This window comes from Carcharhinus amblyrhynchos, chromosome 25 (assembly GCF_965287045.1).
Source record: "Carcharhinus amblyrhynchos chromosome 25, sCarAmb.v2.hapA, whole genome shotgun sequence".
NCBI classification, from domain to species: Eukaryota; Metazoa; Chordata; class Chondrichthyes; order Carcharhiniformes; family Carcharhinidae; genus Carcharhinus; species Carcharhinus amblyrhynchos.
The window spans coordinates 13,027,389-13,049,523 of NC_137348.1; the positions used below are offsets into that span (position 1 = coordinate 13,027,389).

At 42.2% G+C, this 22,135-nt stretch overlaps 1 protein-coding gene across 3 annotated transcripts in view; it reads left to right on the forward strand.

Annotated features, from left to right (window-relative positions):
- The window catches only part of LOC145358264 (netrin-G2-like), a 120,548-nt gene that overhangs the window by 11,800 nt on the left and 86,613 nt on the right, over nucleotides 1-22,135 (forward strand). For all 3 annotated transcript variants that reach the window (XM_080212134.1, XM_080212135.1, XM_080212136.1), the window contains exon 3: nucleotides 9,868-10,511. In XM_080212134.1, the coding sequence (XP_080068260.1) occupies nucleotides 9,868-10,511 (644 nt within the window). The remainder of the gene's footprint in view (nucleotides 1-9,867; nucleotides 10,512-22,135) is intronic.

The following is a 22,135-nucleotide window of genomic DNA, read 5'->3' on the forward strand; positions in this document are numbered from 1 at the left end:
AACATGGGTCAACAATTTAAAGACAAGAACAACCCAACAAATTCCAAAGTTAGACTATAGCAATCACTCTATTTGTTCTCAGGTGTAGAATAGCTGGAGTCTTACAAGAAATTTTGATCCAAAATGTCCAAACCTTATCTGTAGGTGCACCGAATAAATCCAAATCTTACCCATTTCAATGCTTTTAGTAAACCCTGCCAGAACTGTTTTGTTTACCCACTATGATAGTAGCAAGGTTTTTTTGAGGCTACTTCAGTAGTATAGGTTACCTCAGAACTTGAGTGTTGCTGCAAAAGGGGCACGCTATTGAATCTTTTCATCCTGCACTCATCAGGACAGACGCAAAATACCAAATTTGAAAGGAAACAACAATCTTAACAACATGAGAAGAGGGTGCTGATTGGTTGGCAAGCTGCTCTGATTGGTCAAGACATTACCATGGTGAATGCACCAGAGAGTTTCCCATGCTTTTATTCAAAAGCTGCAATGTCTGGACATGGTCATTTTGCCTGCAGAGGAAAGGTGCTGCATATAAATATACATAGCTTCCAGCAAGCAAAAGTGTTCTACATTGTGAGTCCAACTGCTAATCTTAAATTGGCTGTTGGTGTCATTGTAGCACAGCTGGGAGCAAGTGCTGTCCAATTGTGGTATCACATCTAATGTTAGGCATTATGTTCTGAGTGTTGTAAGAACAGTTTGGTTGAGTTTGATCTGCACCCTGCCTATTATGAACAGCCAAAGGATAAAGTATCTGAAACATATGAGTAACAGGTGATGCTGGCTGTTTCACACTGCTAATCTGCAATTGCAGCATGAGTGGTGTTTTCCATTCAAGATGTTATCTCATGCCAAAAAGACATTCTGCACAAGGGAGTAATGAGGTGTGTGAATTTCAGTACCAGGTATGTAGGTGTAAGTCCTAATGACCGGCAAGTGTATCAAACCATACATTCCTTTAGCTGTTCACAACCATACTCAAACCTGTGCATAATAGACGGAATTCTCTTGCTGCGCTGGTCTATAAGTCAGAAATTCCTGCCTGACTGTCAATGGGGTTTCACATTGTCCGCAACTCAGTGGCAGGTGGGATGTGAGGATTCTGGCCAATGTCTAATTCTGCAATTTGGCTGCATTTGCTGAACAATCCTGAATTTGCTAAGAATGACGCTAACACCCAAGTTAAGATTATCACTTTCAATGTGGCTTACTTATACTTGATAGGACTTTAAGTTTATTTTCTATTGTCACAATTAACATTGCAATGAAGTTACTGTGAAAATCCTGCATACACAGCTATCTGTCCTTTGCAGGCAAAAGGAATATGTCCAGACATAGCACATTTTTCGAATAAACAACAGCACAATGCTAATAGCTCCCTCATGCATATGTCACAGCAATGTCTCACCCAATTAAAGCTGACTTGTCAACAAAACAAAATCCCTTTTCTTGTGCAGTATAAATTATTGCTCCCTTTGAAATTTAGAAATCTATCCTGATGAGTGAAAGATGGAAAGCTTCTTTAGCATGTATCCCTTTTCAGCAATACTCATTCTGTTTCACTTGGATTTCCATTAGTACATGATACAATAGAAGTTAATGAAGTTAAATACATGAGTTAACTAACTATTGATGAGATTGCTTCTCCAACCATACTTCACTCATTCCACTCAAGCTGACTGACAATCCTCCAGACATAGTTCATTCACATTGATGCCTAGTTACCACAAAATCATATTCATAGAAGAATAATAGCTTGTGTGTTCCATACTTAGTAGCTGGAGTAGTTTTATATTATTGGGTTTCCTCTTAGCTTGTGATATTTTGGTAGAAAGTAGCAAGCTGGTTTAGTGCCAATCTATAATAATGACTGTTGCCAAATGGGAATATCGTATATACTTTCCTTACAAAGCAGTTACTGTTACTACCAATGTCAAACAGGCTCCATTTTAAAAGCATCATCTGACTTTTAGCTCTGACTTGAAATATTAATTTTTTTTCACTTGACCAACTGTCCATTCAGTTTTATTTTTGTGCTGCTAAGGTTTGAATGATACTAGTCATAGGTTTTTAAGAACATTTTTACATTTGAATATATACAAATGGTTCTCAGCCTTTTCACACCTTAAGTCACACTGAGTCCTTACCTCAATATGTTCAGACATAGGAATTGTCCCTTAAGACCATAGGACATAGCAGCAGAATTAGCCCACTCGGCCCATCGAGTCTGCTCCACCATTCAATCATGGCTGATGTTTTTCTCATCCCCATTCTCCTGACTTTTCCCCACAACCCCTAATCCCCTTATTAATTAAGAAGCTATCCATCTCTGTCTTAAAGACACTCAATGACCTGGCCTCCACAGCCTTCTGTGACAAAGAGTTCCACAGATTCACCATTCTCTGGCTGAAGACATTCCTCCTCATCTCTGTTGAGGAGATGGGGGGTTGTGTGCTCCATTGTTTGGAGGGGGGTGGGCTATGTGCTCCGATGCTTGTGAGGTGGGGGGTTGAGTGCTCCATTGTTTGGGGGGAGGGTTGTGTACTCCAATGCTTGTGGGATGGGATGGTGGTGTGTCTTGAAGCATGCATGATGGTGTGGGGGGAGTCACTCAAAGTCTTTGTGGTGTGGAGTTACCCCAGTTTTTTTGGGGAGTGGTCCCCCATGTCCATGGGCAGGTTTAATTTTCATGCCACTGGGAAGTCCTTTAAAGACTGTGCCCCGATCTCTGGTTCTATCAGAGTGACAGCACAGACCACCCACAGATTTATTGTGCATGGTGCGCACTAAAACCTGGAGAGAAAACACAGCTATGCATTTGCAATGCTGCATGCAGCTTCCTTGTCTCAGGCAGCAGTCTGTGTGCCAAGGGGGAGATTCCGCCCATGAGATGGGAAGTGTATAAAATTTGCGTGTTCAACATCATCTAAAGTGCGGTTGGAAGAAAATGTTAACTTAGCTCAGTAGATAGAAGTCTTAGTTCTGTGTCAGAAGGACCTGGATTAAAACCCCACCAGAATTTGAGTCCATAATCTTGTTGATACTTTGGTGTGGTGTTGCAAAGCCATGTATCATAAAAGAAAATTCATGAATTTACTGGCTGGAAATCACTAAATTAATTTTTAGAAAGACTGAAACCAAATTCTAATGACTTGCAATCACAATCGAAGAGGATTGAAATGCTTCATCCTTTAGAGATTACTGGAATGGTTCCTCATTTGACTGAAAATAATTTAAGATAGGAATGGTCCCAACACAGAATATTTGAAAATAATTATTCCTTTTGAACCATCAACACACCATCTAAAAATCAAAGCTGTGGAGCCTTAGGCTGGTTTCACCTTTGGAAGCTTGTTAGAATTGAGTTTGTCTGATGTAATTAAAGCTTTGGTTGGCTGGAAGAGTTGATTCATAAAAACAGCTCAGTTGGTCTCAGCCCAGTGGGTGAGTTTTCATCACAAATTGATCATAATCAATTGCTGTCTAACTATTCTTCATGTGTTCAAAGAAGACCCAAGCATACCTAGTCATGGTTGCCTTTCTTAGGTTGTGATTAAGACCCGTTTTTTAGGCCAATTTATTGAGTGATATTTTGCGCCTGACCTGTACTACTTCCAATCTGGAAGCACTTGGCACAATTGTTTGGTTTTTAAAAAATGGGAAGAGCTTCCCTGCTCACACAGACATTCCTCACATTGAGGAGCTGTGAAATCTGAGCAGCCAGCTCTGTGAGGCATAAGGGGTTAGACTTTCTTCTATGTGGAATGTTCATAATTTATTTTAATGAAAACCATTGGCTTATAACAACACAAGATATTTTCCATAACTAACAGAACTACATATATATCGCAGTGTGATAGAATAGAAGCTAAATCTAAAACTCTCTGAATAGTAAGTATCTAATCTCTTATCCAGACGACCATGACAAGTGCCCAGAAGCAGTGAGGTGTTTCCATAGGAGGACAAAGAGAAGGGTAAAGTATGCATTATAAAAGTCCTGGGAATGTGGACACTGACGCTGTTGCCATTTGTGTTCTCATCCAATTTTGTCTTCTCCTGAATGGGCTAACCAATGGGCTGAGCTACAGTTCACAAGTGCTAACAGCTCTGTAGTCCTTCACCCAAATGGTCTGAATGCCTGTGCCAATCTGTACTGTGTTAGCATCACAGTCAAGAAGCCTGATCCAGGTCCCACCAGGCACCTACACAGAAATACAATTTCCACTTCAGATCACACTCTCCTTCCTTATTAATTTGGAGGCTACTACTCCAAATCAGCTCAGCTATCCAAACAGAAGCTCAAATCTTAAGCCTTCTTGGCTAACATGTCTCAGTGCTAAATAAAGTGCTACATTTAGCAATTGAGCCACTGAGGGAGATGGACAAGGAATTTAAAACAAACCTGTAAGCATTGTTTGCGATGCTCACTGAAGAAATAACTCTTCAAATGCAGACAATAAAAATAGAACAAAACTTACTCCAACTTATAAATCAAAGAAAGGGTTTAATAAAGAAACACCATTACTCCAAACTTAGCATCACACCCTGAGCCACTCCAAGCTCCCCACAATTCCAAACAGGTTCTTATTTATAGTGGTCAGCTGGTCAGCTGACTATTACATCATTCTGTAATTGGTTCCATGGTTTACTGGGTCAGCTGAGCCTTACATCTTATTCCCATTGGTCACATTACATCCAATACAAAGTTGTCACCGGTTGTATTCTAACACTCACTGAGATCTGATTTCAGATATTCAAAACGTGCACCAGCCACCGTGCTTTGCTCTTTTGCATTCAATATATTTTGATCATCTTTGTTGCAATTCACTTGTTACTTAAAAAAAAGTAATTGATAGTCAATGTGAATGCCAAGACAGAGTGGAAATGAGCCTACAGAGTAGAGAGTCTGGAAGATTGAAAGGTGATTTAATTGAAATATATAAAATTCTTAAGGGCTTGACACAGTAGACACTGAGACAATTCTTCCCCTGCCTCGGCAGTCTAGAACTAAGGGTCAAAGTTTCAATTGATGAGTTCGGCTATATAGCTGGATTAAGAAATCTGTTCACTGAAAGAGTTGTGGGGGATCTTTGAAATGTTCTAACTGAAAAGACTGTTGTTGAGTACATTTAAGAAGTCTCACAACACCAGGTTAAAGTCCAACAGGTTTATTTGAAATCACGAGCCTTCATCATACTCACCTGAGGAAGGAGCAGTGCTCCGAAAGCTCGTGATTCCAAATGAACCTGTTGGACTTTAACCTGGTATTATGAGACTTCTTACTGTGCCCCACCCCAGTTCAATGCCAGCATTTCTACACCATGAGTATATTTAAGAGAGAAAATGATACATACTTGGGTGCCAAGTAAATTAGTGGATGGTGACAAAGGTGAAGTTAAGTTGAAGATCAGACAGTAAAGATTTTATAGATATACAAAAATGGAAAGAATAGTTGAAATGAACGCTGTCTCTCAGAGGTTGAGACTAATTATGGGAAACAAGGAAATGATCTAGACTTTGAAAAAACTATTTTTTATTTAACCTCACTGCATTAAACACAAAAGCATTCCAGGAATAGTAGAAAATCAAGAAGCAAAAGGGATGGAAGAGCTTAACCCAATCAGGATCACTGGAGAAGAAATACTGGGAAAACTATTGGGTCAAAAGTCTGACAAGTCCCCCCGGACCTGATGGTCTGTTTCCCAGGGTCTTAAAGAAGTGGCTGCGGAGAGAGTGGATACATTGGTTGTAAATTTTCCAAAATTCTTTAGATTCTGGAAAAGTCCCAGCGATTTGAAAACCGCAAGTGTAATATTCTGATTCAAGAAAGGAGAGATACAGAAAGCAGGAAATCATAGGCATAGTCTCACGTCTGTCATTGGAAAAATGTTAGAACCCATTATTGAGGATGTTTAGAAAAGCAATAATACAATAAGTCAGCATGGTTTTGTGAAAGGGAATCATGTTTGACAAATTTATTAGAGCTTTTTGATGACAGAACAGGGGGAACCAGTAGATGTCATGTACTTGGATTTCAAAAAGGCCTTTGATAAAATGACAAAAAATTACTGTCCAAGATAAATTCTTAAAGTATTGGGGGTAAACAAGTAGAATGATGGAGGATTGGCTAACTAGCAGGAAACAGAGAATTGGTATAAAAGGGTAATTTTTAACTTGGCAAACTGCAACCAATGGAGTGCCACAGGGGTCAGTGCTGGGGCCTTAACTATTGAAGTTCTTCTTAGATGAACTAATTGTAGCTAAATTTGTTGACAATAAAAAAAACTAGGAAAACAAATTGTGAGGAGGATACAAAGAGTTTGAAAATGGATATAGAAAGGTATAGAAAGGATAAAGAATGGGCAAAACATTGGCAGAATATATATATAGAAAAATGTGAGTTGGCAAGAAGAATAAAAAAGAAGCAGAATATTATTGAAGTGGAGGGAGTGCAGAATGTAAGTTGATGTGAGGAAGAATTTTATTGTGTGGAGTGCTAATGACACTGCTCTTGAAGATGGTGAAACCAGTTAATGTTTTCGATTAATGATTTCAAAAGAAAACCAGACGGACACTTGAAGGTTTTTATTTTATTTTTATTTTCTATGGTCCTATGGAAATAGATTCAAAGGGCCACAGGGATCGACTGAGGGAATGGGACCCACTGGATTATTTCATGGAAAGGCAGCATAGACTGAATGGGCTAAATGGCCTCCAGTTGTGATGTAAATTACTCTCTCTTAAGGAGGAGTTTAGCAATAGCAGTTAGTAGTTTGGATAAAGGTGCCTAATGCAAATAAACTCCAATTCATGTTAGGAATTGCAGACCAAACCACCTGTGGCTCCTGTTGTGTGCAAGAACTGATTGAAGGATAAATTATTTATAGATTTATCCGGATTCAATTTTAACCAAATAAATTAGATTCAGTGTACCTTTATCCTTCACCCATCTAGTCTCTCCCCACGTTAGAAAGCTCTGAATCTTGCAGGACTGCAGTTAGGAGGATACCAGTTGTACTCTGGTACCTCACCAAAATGATTCATTCTTCATGTATCTGAATGCTGGTTGGGTGTTTGATTGTGGGGGGAGCATCATTCCTGAACTCGTTTTCACCCTTTGTCCACAGATTATTTTCTACCAGGAACCAAAGGTAGCAATTTGAATGATTTTTTTCTGCTTCCACTTTTTTCTTGTGTGCCAGTAAAGGCTTAGTTGCTGACATTCTCATCTCCTGAACCCCAAGGTTCCAGTTTCAAGCCCCACTTGAGGCTGACACCCCAGTGCAGTACTGGAGGTGTGTTGCATTGTTGGTGGTGCTATCTTTTGGGTGAGACTCTAAACTAAGGTCCAATCTGCTCCTGGTGATTGCAAAATATCCCGTGGCACTGGTTAAAAGGAGAGCAGGGGAGCTGTCCTTGGTGTCCTGGCTGGTATTTATCCCTCAGTCAATATCCCAAAAACAGATAAAAATAAAATATTGTAGACGCTGAAAATCTGAAATAAAAACGAGAAATGCTGGGAAAACTCAGCAGGTCTGGCAGCATCTGTGGCGAAACAGAGCTAACATTTTGAGTCCAATGTGACTCTTCCTATAGACTCAAAACATTCACCGAAGACCTCCAACTTTGTCCGTGGCTAGAATTCTTTGGTGCCACTGCAGTGAACCGAGTTTTGGCTGAAGCGCCAAATTCTCTGTTCTCACTTGCTGCAAGGCGGGCACGGAAAAGATCGGAGTACCAGCCCATGAACTCTTGAGGGGGATTTTCAGGTTGAGCCTACCTCAGCTCCAGGAATTCCCACCCGAGGTCAACGAACCTTTCAATGGTCCGTGAAATTGTCTGTTCCACCTGCGATGATCCCCGAGGCAGGAAGGACTGGAAGATTTTCTCTCCATGGATGCTGCTAGACCTGTTGAACTTTCCCAGCATCTCCAGTTTTTAATTCCATAAACAGATAATCTCAATATCACATTGCTTTTTGTGGGAGTTTGCTGTGAGCAAGATTGATTGCTGTGAAGATACTTCATTGGCCACAAAGTACTGTGAGATGTTCAGTATTCATGTTAAATACTCCTTTATCCCCCTTCACCAAGCCAGGAGCAACGAGATTGCCATCAACAGATGTGTTGAGGGCAGCACGGTGGCATAACGGTTAGCACTGCTACCTCACAGCGCCAGGGACCTGGGTTCAATTCCTGGCTTGGATCATTGTCTGTGTAGTTTGCATGTTCTCTCCATGTCTGCATGGGTTTCCTTCGGGTGCTTTGGTTTTCTCCCACAGTCTGAGAGACATGCTGGTTAGGTGCATTGTCCATGTTAAATTCTTCCTCAGTGTACCTAAACAGGTGCTGGAGTGTGGCAACCAGGGGATTTTCACAGTAACTTCATTGAAGTGTTAATGTAAGCCTACTTGTGACTAATAAATAATAATTTAACTCTGTGTGCAGTTGGATGGGGGAACTCTTCTCACTTAACTTTTTACCTCTCACAATTTCTTTAGAATATTCTGACTGTCACCCAATGACTTACTGGCACTCTCCAGTTCTCCTAGTCAGGCCTAGTATCCTGTGCAATTTTGGTGTTCTTATCTGAGGAAGGACGTCCTTGCTATAGAGCAAGGACAGCAAAGGTTTAACAGGGATGGGAGGAGAGATATGTCATATGAGGAGAGACTAAATCGGTTAGGGTTAAAGTCACTGGAGTTTAGAAAAGGGGATCTCATAGAAGTGAGAGGGGATCTCATAGAAACGAAAAAAATTCTAACAGGGTTCAGAAAGAATGTTCCCAATGGTGAGGGAGTCCAGAACTAGGGGTCATAGTTTGAGGATAAGGGGTAAACCCTTTAGAACGGAGGTGAGGAGAAATTTCTTCACCCCGAGGGTGGTGAATGTGTGGAATTCACTACCATAGAATGTAATTGAGGTAAAAACATTGTGTGATTTCAAAAAGCAATTAGATATAGCTCTTGGGGTTAAAGGGATATGGGGGGAAGAGAGATCAAGATATTGAATTTGATGATCAGCTATGATCAAAATGAATGGCACAGCAGCCGCAAAGGGCTGAATGGCCTACTCCTGCTTCTAGTTTTCATGTTTCTCCCTTCTGGAAAATAAGAGATACCAACTAGGACTAGAGGACACAGCCTCAAGATAAGGCGGGGGGGGGCGCAGTTTAGAACGGAGTTGAGGAGGAACTTCTTCACTCAAAGGGTGGTGAATCTCTGGAATTCTCAGCCCGTTGAAGTGGTGGAGGCTGCCTCGCTAAATATTTTTAAGACGCAGATTGATAGGTTTTTGATAGGCAAGGGGATTAAGGGTTATGGGGAGAGGGCGGGAAAGTGGAACTGAGCCATGACAGATCAGCCATGATCTTATTGAATGGTGGGGCAGGCTCGAAGGGCTAGATGGCCTACTCCTGCTCCTATTTCTTATGTTCTTGTGTAACTAGTGTCCTACTGCTCCATAATGCAGTCTATAAATGTTTAAAGAAAATGAACTAATGAGGAAAAAAAATTGCAGCTTCAGCAGTAGATGAAGGCAAACTCCAGTAGATATTATATTTGGTTCTTGTTGTGAAATCTCTCTCGGAGTTTACACCTCCAGTTGTACAGAGTGTGGGAAATGTGGTTATCATCAATGATTGGGGAATCCTAGTTTGACTATCTGAGTTGTGACTAAGGACAGCTGCAGAATTACCACTGGAACCTTAATCAGGCAGAGAAACCCTTGGAAATGATGCTTGGGTTATGAAGTTTCATTCGTATTTACCCGATGTCACTGTTGTTTTTGTAAGCATGCTTTGGTAGATAATTTAAAAAACACAAATTAACTCATACTAAATCGACCTTCTTTGATGTTCTCATTTCAGGGCAATCCCTACATGTGCTTTAGTGAATGTGATGCTTCAAACCCAGACCTCGCTCATCCCCCTAAACTCATGTTTGACCAGGAGGGAAAAGGGCCTGTAACTTACTGGCAAAGTGTCACCTGGAGCAAATACCCTGAGCCTCTGCTGGCCAACATCACCCTCTCCTGGAACAAGAGCATCCAACTCACCGAGAATATCGTCATTACCTTTGAGGCAGGCCGACCCACCACCATGATACTGGAGAAGTCCTTAAACTATGGGAGGACATGGCAGCCTTATCAGTACTATGCAGAGGATTGCATGGAGGCTTTCAGAATGGAGGCCAAAAATGTCCGAGATCTCTCACCTGTGACTGCCCTCCAGATAATCTGCACTGAAGACTACTCCAAGTGGGTGGGCTTTGAAAATGAGAAGAACTTGCACTTTGAGGTCAAGGAACGCTTTGCCATTTTTGCAGGCCCACTCCTCCAGAACATGGAGGCTCTGTACAAGAGGATGGACATTAACAAGGGACTAAGGGACTTTTTCACGTTAACAGACCTTCGAATTAGGCTGATTAAACCTGCAACAGGAGGGACATTTGTGCAGAGGAAATACCTAAATAAATACTTCTATGCCATTTCTAATGTTGAAATTATGGGCAGGTAAGGGATCAGATTATTATTGAAATAGAGTCATTTTCAAGATTTTATTTGCTTTTTGTGAACTGGTTTTGGACGAATCATTATTGAAAGTGATGTTACTAACCCTTGAATGTTGCAGTTGTCCAGCTCAGAGGTAAAAGGCAAAATAACCAAAGCTTTTGAACCTCAACAATTTGCATAAAATCTACCAATCCACTGATTTATGAGAATTAGCAAACAAAGGAGCAATCAACTCTTAGGTTCTGAGATTAAGTTTCCATCTTGTCCATACAAGGAAGGGATCCAGCCTCACATCCATTGACTCGGTCTACACTTCCTGCTGCATTGATTAAAATGAAACATTTGAAATAAATATCAATTTTTCAAGGGTAATAATTCCACAATGGATGGTCAGATGAAGAACTGAACAGAATCTATCTGAAAGATTACCTTTGATCTGCAGCCATTATTTTTTAAGAGAATCCTCTACTACTTTTCCCTTCTATTCATTCTGATCTTTTTGTGTATCTTTTTGATTTGGTTTATTATTGTCAGGTGTATTGGTATACAGTGAAAAGTATTGTTTCTTGCACGCTATGCAGACAAAGCATACCATTCATGGAGTACATAGGGGAGATGGAAAGGAGATGCAGAATGTAATCATAGTCACAGTCATATCTAGGGTGTAGAGAAAGATCAATTTAGTGATGGAAGAGAGTGGAAGAGAGTATTTCTGGGGTGCCTGTGGTCTTTGATTATGCAAGCTGCTTCTCCGAGACAGCAAGAAGTGTAAACAGAGCCAATGGATGCGAGGCTGGATTGCATGATGGATTGAGCCACGTTCACAACCTTTTGTAATTTCTTGCAGTCTTGGCTGGTTTATCCCAGCCATAGCTAGCTTCATTATAGTTATCAAAGAAACATGGGAGCAGGAATGGGCCATTCAGCTCGTTGAGCCTGAATTGAGCTGTTTCATGCTATCATAGTTAATCATATTATCAGCTGACAGGAAGCTCTTTTTATAACTCTTTATAAAAACAAGCTTGGGGGTGGGTAGGAGTAGTGGGTTTAATACTGGTCTTTAACCATCTAGACCTGGGTTAAAATCCAGGCTAGATGGTAGGATTAGTGTCTCAGCTGCTTGCCGAGTGGATGTTATGGTTTGGGCTTTCTCCAACACGGCTTCCCTTGTTCAAATCAGCTTACACACTGCCTAATGAATTGATTATAGTATGGGTCTAACACCATGGGCATCCTTCCATCGATAAAAGGCGATGGACGTGCAGCAAACAAATCCATTCAGGTGGGGTGTCTTCATACAGCCCAATCTTTCCGATGGCTGAAGAGGCCCCTTGAGAGGCAGGTTTTGTCATGGGTTCTGCACATGAAGCTATCAGGTATCGCTGTGGTTTGTTGTTTTCAGTCCAGCCAACTGTTGTCAATCTGCTGACAATATGGATTTGCTATCATGTTGATTCGTGCCAGTCCACAGGAGGTGTCACCATTTTCCTTCATCACCAGATAATGACTCCCAGATAATTCATGTCTAATGTCTAACTCAACATTAGCTGAGTTTCTGGATTAATAGCCTAGCGATAATACCACTGCGCCATCGCCTCCCCTGTACGTGACTGTCTTCCATCCCATGGATATACATGAACAAACAAAGCCTCCAATAGTTTGGTGATTGGGAGCTCTGCCTTTGGGAGGACGGCTGCATTCCTGATCTTGTCCTGCCAGGATATATTTATAATGCACTGCAGGCAGCAAAAATGGAAATTATTGATGAATTATCATGGAGTATTCTCACCATGTTTACAAACAGCCTTGAAGTGGAGCTTTGAGTTTAATATTGGTCATCCAACTCTGGCTGTCTCACAATGCAGAAAGTCCTTGGATTTTGTTATTCATTTGTAGGATTTTGGCGTCACTGGTTGGTCATCATTTATTGCCCGTCCGTAGTTGCCCTTAGAGGGTAGTTGAGAGTCAACCACATTTCTGTACTCCTGGAGTCACATGTAGACCAGATCAGGTAAGGACAGCAAATTTTCTTCCCTAAAGGACATTAGTGAACTGGATGGGTTTTCCTGACAATCGACAACGGTTTCATGATCATCATTGGATTCTTAATTCTAGATTTTTTTATTGAATTCACATTCTGCCATCTGTTGTGGCAGGATTCGAACCTGGGTCCCCAGAGCATTAGCTGAGTTTCTGGATTAATAGCCTAGCGATAATACCACTACACCATCGCCTCCCCTGTACGTGACTGTCTTCCATCCTATGGATATACTTGAACAAACAAAGCCTTCAATAGCTTGGTGATTGGGAGCTCTGCCTTTGAGAGGACGGCTGCATTCCTGATCTTGTCCTGCCAGGATATATTTATAATGCACTGCAGGCAGCAAAAATGGAAATTGGTGATCTTCTTGGCAGCTGTTAAGTTGTCCATGCTTCACAGTCATGCAGCAAGGTGCAGAGAACACAAGCCTTAGAAACCTGCAGCTTTGTCCTGAGGGTCAGTTGGATGTATTTCGTCAGTTGGCCAAAGGTGGTAGCTGCTTTTGCTATGTGTGTATCAAGTTCTGCACCAAGGGACAGATTGTCTGTCACGGAGGTAGCAGAAGTTGCAAAGCACTTTCAGTAAGATGTTATTTTGTGTGGTTAGGGGTGGCACCTTGTCTCATGACCACAATTTCCATGATGCTTATAATTAAGGAAAATGCATTACAGGCGTGGGAGAGACAGTCCCTGGGTCCTTGCAGTTGAGTGTCCGTATGGGTGATGAACACAGCACCATCAGGATTCACCGATTAGGGTGCATTGTGTTTTACCTTTCAGTCAGCTGGATCGAAGAACTTGCTGCCTGACCTGATATACAAGTAAACTCCTTCCATATCCGTGATGGAGATAAAGGTCAGAAGCATGTCGAAAATGTCAAATTGAGTGGAAGCTAGGACTCAACCCTCTTTTGTTCCATTCTTCATTCTGAAACTGTCTGAAGTGGAACCATCAAATTGTACAGTGCAGTGCATTGGTCGTGGATGAGAACATGGAGCCTTCTCGGGCAGCCAATTTTCACAAAATCTTGCCGATTCCTGCCCTGCTGAGGATGTTAAATGCCTTACTGAGAGTATGAAAGGAAGGTAAAGGGTGTTACCTGTTCCCTTCCAGCTGATGTATGGAGAAGATCGTGTCAACAGTAGATCTACTGGCTTGGGAAACTTCACAGTGCTTCCAGGTACAGTCAGTCTGCAAGTAGATGGTGTATTTCAAGTCTGACCCTAGCAAAGGCATTCCAACTGACGCAAAGAAATGAGGTGCCCCTGTAACGGTGGCAAGTTCCTCTGTCACCTTTATTTTTGTATAATATAATGACTTTTGCAATACATACCTCTTATGGAACTTGTCCTGCCAGGATATATTTATAATGCACTGCAGGCAGCAAAGATGGAAATTATTGATGAATTATCATGGAGTATTCTCGCAAAGGAGGAGAAGGTTTGAAAGGTGTGGCCGTAGATGGAACTTCCCATGCTTGGGCAGTTTAGCTGGGGTTCCATCCTTCTGTTTGTTAATCAGTCTGTGGCCTTGTGGAGTTCGAGTGATGAGCGTTCTTCATCTGTCTCATCCAAGACAAGAAGCTGTGAGAGAGGCGTCAAGCGTGGACTGGAAGATTGTCTGTCTCACAGGAGTACAGATCGCAATAATGTTCAGGCCAGTGGGATAATTGTTTATTTCTGTTGGTGAGTACTTCACCCTCTGCTAACTTCAGGGGAGGCAACTTTGGTGATTGTAGGATCAAACACTATTGTGATCCATTCGGAAACATCTCATAGATTTCCATTCTTAATGCAGTTCGGATCTCTTGACAAAAGTTATGCCAGTTTAGTTTTTGCAGTAACTCCCTATCTTTTGCACAGCTTGCCTTGGCTACTTCCAATGTTTTGGCTGTTGGGTTTATGTTGTGCATCATGTAGTTTTATTTTTAACAGCACTGACACTTATCATCTCAGCTGAATAGGTCTCTAACCAGTCTGTGTTCTGGGTTCTGCTTTGACCAAATGATGCTTTATCTTCCTTACAGATAATTGAGCTCAGTAACCTCCAAGCCTCATCCATATCAGCACTGGTGCTATCTGGTAAATCCTTGATGAGTAGCAATCATTCTAGCAAGACTGCTGGAATTTGACATTATTAATTGTGTAACATCATTAATTGTCCATCACAAATATTGATTTATGGTGGGCCGTCATGTAAGAAAATGTGAAATTTTCTGGGGTGCATCTTCACTCTGCTGCTGACGAGAAAAGTCATAATCTTCAGTATGGTAGGGGTGGATGTGGCGAACACTGGGTATATTGTGTCTTCTGATAATGATCAGGTCTAGTGGGTGCCAACGTCTAGACCATGAGTGATGCCATGATACCACGTCGCAATGTCTATCCTGAAAGATGGCGTTGGTGATGCAGAGTTTATTCAGGGCACTAAGCTCAATGAGCTGTTGTCCATTAATATTGATCTGACCCACCCCATGATTTTTGAGGCACGTTGGCTGTGGATCATTGTCTGTCCCAGCACGACACTGGAGCCACCAGGATGAATAGCATCTTGCCATTTGGAATGTTCCTCAGAATGTCACCTAAGGTCTTTGTCTGGGACGTTAGCATACAAAGTTGGTGTGTAAGTGCAACTTGGTGTTGACTGTGTCTCCATATGACAGCCGCAGGGAAATGAGGTACTACCGGTGACTCACTGACTGTCAGACAGTTGGTCAGTGCGATCTACATCATGTTTCCAGCGGTCTCCAGCATTTCTTTCCATGCCAGTTGAAGGTGTCATTAGCCACACGAATAGAGCCTGTGTTGGCTCGTCTGTTTTCTTGTTCAGTGGCAGTCTCAACACCAAACTTGCCTAAATCAATCAGGACCATCATGCAAACACGTACTCCAGAATGTGGGTCATTGTTCATGTCGTGGAACATAATCCTCACATTCTAGCTTGCAAGCTGAAAGCTTACCTTTCTTGCTTGTCACTCTAACAAATGCAATCATTTAGCAATGCTTATCGTTGATCAACCAACGATAAGATGGAAAGTATTGCAAAACTAAAACTCTGTCCAGGTTTATTTACAAGTGATTTACAGATTCAGAGACACAGACACGATACTACAATCAGTAACGTAACCTACATATAAATGCGGTCACTGTTTAATTATGTCAATGATTCACCCAATTACTCTGGTAAACTCTCAGAAAGACAGAGTCTCTGCTTATGAGTTACTCACACAACTCTGTACAACATCCATACAATCAACAGAAATTAATTAGAAATAAAAACAAAAAAATGATGGTTGATCTTAGCAGGTCAGTGGAGAGAGAAACAGTTAACATTTTGAGTCCAACATGACTTTTCTGTGAAATTAATTAGTATTGGATTATTTTTGGTTACAGAAATATTTTCCCCTTTCAAATTCAAATGACTTTTCAAAAGACAAGTCATTGAGTTTGCTTACATCAGAGAATGAAATGATGGCGCTCCAACAGATGGCAATAACTTGTCTTAAATCACTCTTTATAAGACCTACACAAACACTATTGACATCAAATTCAAAGCACATACATCCACAGATTAGTATGACAAGATTACAGTTAGATGAATTCAACTGCCAGAGGGCTGAGATGAATATTCACCACAAAACATTCTTCATCAATCCAACAGAGATGAGGACTACCTGAACTGCAAGCAATTATGTGGATTCACCTTCTACAGAATAAAGGGAGATTTTATAAAGAATTGCAATGGACCCATCAGGCTGATGCCATTTTAAATAATAAGTCATCCTGTTTAAACCAAACACTAAACACACACTTAGTCACGAGAATCCAATACAAATGGGATCTTGTTAGTTAGTAGGTAATGGGGCAGCACGGTGGCACAGTGGTTAGCACTGCTGCCTCTCAGCGCCAGGAATCAGGGTTCAATACAGAAGTGATGTTAGGGGTAAGTTTTTCACTCAGAGGGTGGTGAGTGAATGGAATCGGCTGCCGTCAGTGGTGGTGGAGGCGAACTCGCTGGGGTCTTTTAAAAGACTTCTGGATGAGTATATGGGGTTTTATGGGATTGGGGGTTATAGATAGGTCTATAGATTGGTAGGTGTTGATGTGATCGGCGCAACTCGTGGGCCGAAGGGCCTGTTTGTGCTGTAGTGTTCTATGTTCTATAATTCCCGACTTGGTCACTATCTGTGTGGAGTTTGTACTCTCTCCCTATGTCTGCACTGATTTGCTCCAGTTTCTTCCCACAGTCCAAAGATGTGTGGGTTACGTGTATTGGCCATGCTAAATTGTCCCTTCGTGTTTGGGGAACTAGCTAGGGTAACTGCTTGCGGTTATGGGGATAAGGACTTGGGTGGGATTGTGATTGGTGCAGTCTTGATGGGCTGAATGGCCTTTTTCTGTACTGTAGGATTCTATGGTTTCAAATAATGGGTTATCCTAACTGTTAAAAAACCAAACACTAAATATACGCTTTGTCACAAGCATCCAATACAAATGGGATTTTGTTAGGTAATCCAGTTTCTAGTTCATACACTGGACAAGACTGGCACTAACTAATGCTAAATAGATCATTTTACTTACAGCAGTCACACAATGGCTAGTGTGGAACATGGAAAATTGGCACAGTGAGCAGGGTTAGGGGAAGTGGTTCTACTGTGGGGTTATTTAAGCACCATGTATTTGATTATATGATAGATACAAGTTATGATTGCGGCTGTGTTTGATATTGGGGAAGAGTGAAGGATGTTTTCTCTCTGCTATATCTGAGCGACGTGTGCTTGATGGTGACACTGGTGACACAAAATGGACCATTTGTTCCCAGTACTAATGTTCCACACTTCGATAAGCACATATATTGCAAAAAAAATCACATTTATTTTACTTACAAGCCGTGGTAATGAATAATGGAACTTATGTCAAAATGCATCACATCACTTAGACTTGGTATTTACCATGTTGGAGAAGACACATGTCTGTTCTCCATTCCTGTGATAAAGTCTATGCTTCTTTTAAAATCTGTATCAAAAGATCACAGTGACTTTGCAACAGACCTCTATCACTGACCTTATGTTAATACAAGTCTGAAGCTCGTAGGTGTCACATTTATAAAACATTGATCTGATATCTGCACTAATTACACCTGTCATCTTGTCATTGCCTCTGTCCTTGGTAACATTTACACCTCCAGTACATGCCCTAAGCAGTGTGTGTGGGCCAGCAAACAGAATACTGTCAGACGTGAATCTGGTGCAGATGGGGAGATTATACAGACTGTGATTGGAATCACCATCTGTACCAGCACTGGGGAAAGAGGAGGCTGGTTAAGGGGGAAGGGGAATCTGTCCTGTTTTAGCCCCTCAGCACTCTTTAACAAGTGCAGTGACCACACAATGAAGGTGCAGAAAAGGGGGCCTGTGGAGCTGGCAGGACTTCAGGAGGTGGAAACTCGAGGGCCCGAGAGGTGGAGGGAAATGTTTTTGAAAGAAAGCTGGCACAGAAACTTGGAGCTGAGTCAAGTGAAGATGGATGAAATTTCAGTAGCTCACATTTTAAAGAGCTACTCACTTATCACAACTTAAATCAGCAAAATCTGACCATTAGAAAGATAGGATCCATCTAATGCGTTATATTCTGACAGACTCAGCACTGTGTATTTTCATCTCTTACTGAAGTAATATTTCTATGATCCTGATAGGGGAAGGTAATTAGCCACAACCCACAAATGACCATAGGTATCTCTCGCTCTTAGCCATGATGTGGAGTTGCCAGCGTTGGACTGGGGTAGGCACAGTGAGTAGTCACCTCACAACTTTATAAAGTATTGCAATGGACACATCAGGCTGATGCCTTTTTAAATAATGAGTCATCCTAACTGTTTAAAACCAAACACTAAACACACATTTTGTCACAAGAATCCAATACAAATGGGATCTTGTAGGTAATGGGGCGGCACGGTGGCATAGTGGTTAGCACTGCCACCTCTCAGCGCCAGGAACCCGGGTTCAATTCCAACAGGTTTATTTGGTAGCACAAGCTTTAGGAGCACTGTCCCTTCATCATCTCTTAGGGCAGCACATTGGTTGCACTGCTGCCTCACAGCACCAGGGACCTGGGTTAGATTCGCGGCTTGGGTCAGTGCAGAGTCTGTATGTTTTTCCCCTGTCTGTGTGGGTTTCCTTCAGGTGCTCCTGTTCCCTCCCACGGTCCAAGAGATGTGCTGGTTAGGTGCATTGGCCATGCTAAATTCTCCCTCAGTGGAGCCGAACAGAGTGTGGCGACTGGGGGATTTTCACTGTAACTTCATTGCAGTGTTAATGTAAGCCTACTTGTGACACTAATAAATAAACTTTAAAACTGTATTAGTTATATAGTTTGAGAGGTTGTACACCACAGTAAGTGTGGGGTAGGTAAGGGTTGTATCCGCGCTGTTGACATTCTACTGATCCACAAGCTTAGCATCTTGGCCAACCATCTAGCTATCTGAACGAGCCAGCTCCAAGTCCTGATCTAACTTATAAAAATGACACAACCTGAAAAGAAATACAGAAAATGCTGGAGAAATACAGCAGGATGACCCGGGTCACCCAGGCTCGAAATGTTGGCTCTATCCTCTCTCCACCGATGCTGTCAGGCCTGCTGAGAGTTTCCAGCATTTTCTGTTCTTGTTTCAGATTCCAGCATCTGCAGTATTTTATCTTTATCAACCTTAAAAGATTTTTTTTGTACTTCTGTTAATTTAAAATAAGCTGAAAGCCATCATTAGGTAACAATCTCCATTTTAACTACAATCCATGATCTGTGTAAAAACTGTGCTAGTTTTAAGAAGCCTTTATTTCAGTTCTTGATATTTTCTTATCACTGACACACAAAAGCTGACTTGAAATAACACAAGCGGGCAGCATTTTGGAAAGTAATTTAAGTTTTGCTTTGAGAGATATTTGATGAAGGCACCTGGCAGTGAGTTCATTACAAAGTTCACATTTCAAATCAGTAAATTCACCACCTGTGACCCAATTTACAAGCTGGTTACATTGGCAAACACTGGTTCGATTCCTCATATTTAATAAAAATCCTCAAAAGCCTTTCAAATGATTGGAGTCATTGAGAGCATCCTCACCATTAGTGTCCTCACCATTAGAGAGTGTCCTCACCATTAGTGTCCTCACCATTAGTGTCCTCACCATTACAGAGAGTCCTCACCATTACAGAGTCCTCACCATTAGAGAGAGTCCTCACCATTAGTGTCCTCACCATTAGAGAGAGTCCTCACCATTAGTGTCCTCACCATTAGAGAGTGTCCTCACCATTAGTGTCCTCACCATTAGAGAGTGTCCTCACCATTAGTGTCCTCACCATTAGAGAGAGTCCTCACCATTAGTGTCCTCACCATTAGAGAGTGTCCTCACCATTAGTGTCCTCACCATTAGAGAGAGTCCTCACCATTAGAGAGAGTCCTCACCATTAGTGTCCTCACCATTAGAGAGAGTCCTCACCATTAGTGTCCTCACCATTAGAGAGAGTCCTCACCATTAGAGAGAGTCCTCACCATTAGAGAGAGTCCTCACCATTAGTGTCCTCACCGTTAGAGAGTGTCCTCACCATTAGTGTCCTCACCATTAGAGAGAGTCCTCACCATTAGAGAGAGTCCTCACCATTAGTGTCCTCACCGTTAGAGTGTCCTCACCATTAGTCCTCACCATTAGTGTCCTCACCATTAGTGTCCTCACCATTAGAGAGAGTCCTCACCATTAGAGAGTGTCTTCACCATTAGTGTCCTCACCATTAGTGTCCTCACCATTAGTATCCTCACCATTAGAGAGAGTCCTCACCATTAGAGAGTGTCTTCACCATTAGTGTCCTCACCGTTAGAGAGTGTCTTCGCCGTTAGAGAGTGTGCTCACCATTAGTGTCCTCACCATTAGTGTCCTCATCATTACAGAGAGTCCTCACCATTAGTGTCCTCACCATTAGAGAGAGTCCTCACCATTAGAGAGAGTCCTCACCATTAGTGTCCTCACCATTAGTGTCCTCACCATTAGAGAGAGTCCTCACCATTAGAGAGAGTCCTCACCATTAGTGTCCTCACCGTTAGAGAGTGTCCTCAACATTAGTGTCCTCACCATTAGTGTCCTCACCATTAGAGAGAGTCCTCACCATTAGTGTCCTCACCATTAGTGTCCTCACCATTAGTGTCCTCACCATTAGAGAGAGTCCTCACCATTAGAGAGTGTCTTCACCATTAGTGTCCTCACCGTTAGAGAGTGTCTTCGCCGTTAGAGAGTGTGCTCACCATTAGTGTCCTCACCATTAGTGTCCTCATCATTACAGAGAGTCCTCACCATTAGTGTCCTCACCATTAGAGAGAGTCCTCACCATTAGAGAGAGTCCTCACCATTAGTGTCCTCACCATTAGTGTCCTCACCATTAGAGAGAGTCCTCACCATCAGAGAGAGTCCTCACCATTAGTGTCCTCACCGTTAGAGAGTGTCCTCAACATTAGTGTCCTCACCATTAGTGTCCTCACCATTAGAGAGAGTCCTCACCATTAGTGTCCTCACCATTAGAGAGAGTCCTCACCATTATAGAGAGTCCTCACCATTAGAGAGAGTCCTCACCATTAGTGTCCTCACCATTAGAGAGAGTCCTCACCATTAGAGAGAGTCCTCACCATTAGTGTCCTCACCGTTAGAGAGTGTCCTCACCATTAGTGTCCTCACCATTAGTGTCCTCACCATTAGTGTCCTCACCGTTAGAGAGTGTCCTCACCATTAGTGTCCTCACCATTAGTGTCCTCACTATTAGTGTCCTCACCGTTAGAGAGTGTCCTCACCATTAGTGTCCTCACCATTAGTGTCCTCACCGTTAGAGAGTGTCCTCACCATTAGTGTCCTCACCATTAGAGAGAGTCCTCACCATTAGAGAGAGTCCTCACCATTAGTGTCCTCACCATTAGAGAGAGTCCTCACCATTAGTGTCCTCACCATTAGAGAGTGTCCTCACCATTAGAGAGTGTCCTCACCATTAGAGAGAGTCCTCACCATTAGAGAGAGTCCTCACCATTAGTGTCCTCACCATTAGTGTCCTCACCATTAGAGAGTGTCCTCACCATTAGAGAGAGTCCTCACCATTAGTGTCCTCACCGTTAGAGAGTGTCCTCACCATTAGTGTCCTCACCATTAGTGTCCTCACCATTAGTCCTCACCATTAGAGAGTGTCCTCACCATTAGTGTCCTCACCATTAGTGTCCTCACCGTTACAGAGAGTCCTCACCATTAGTGTCCTCACCATTAGAGAGTGTCCTCACCGTTAGAGAGTGTCCTCACCATTAATGTCCTCACCGTTAGAGAGTGTCCTCACCATTAGTGTCCTCACCATTAGAGAGAGTCCTCACCATTAGTGTCCTCACCGTTAGAGAGTGTCTTCACCATTAGTGTCCTCACCATTAGTGTCCTCACCATTAGAGAGAGTCCTCACCATTAGAGAGTGTCCTCACCATTAGTGTCCTCACCATTAGAGAGAGTCCTCACCATTAGAGAGAGTCCTCACCATTAGTGTCCTCACCATTAGTGTCCTCACCGTTAGAGA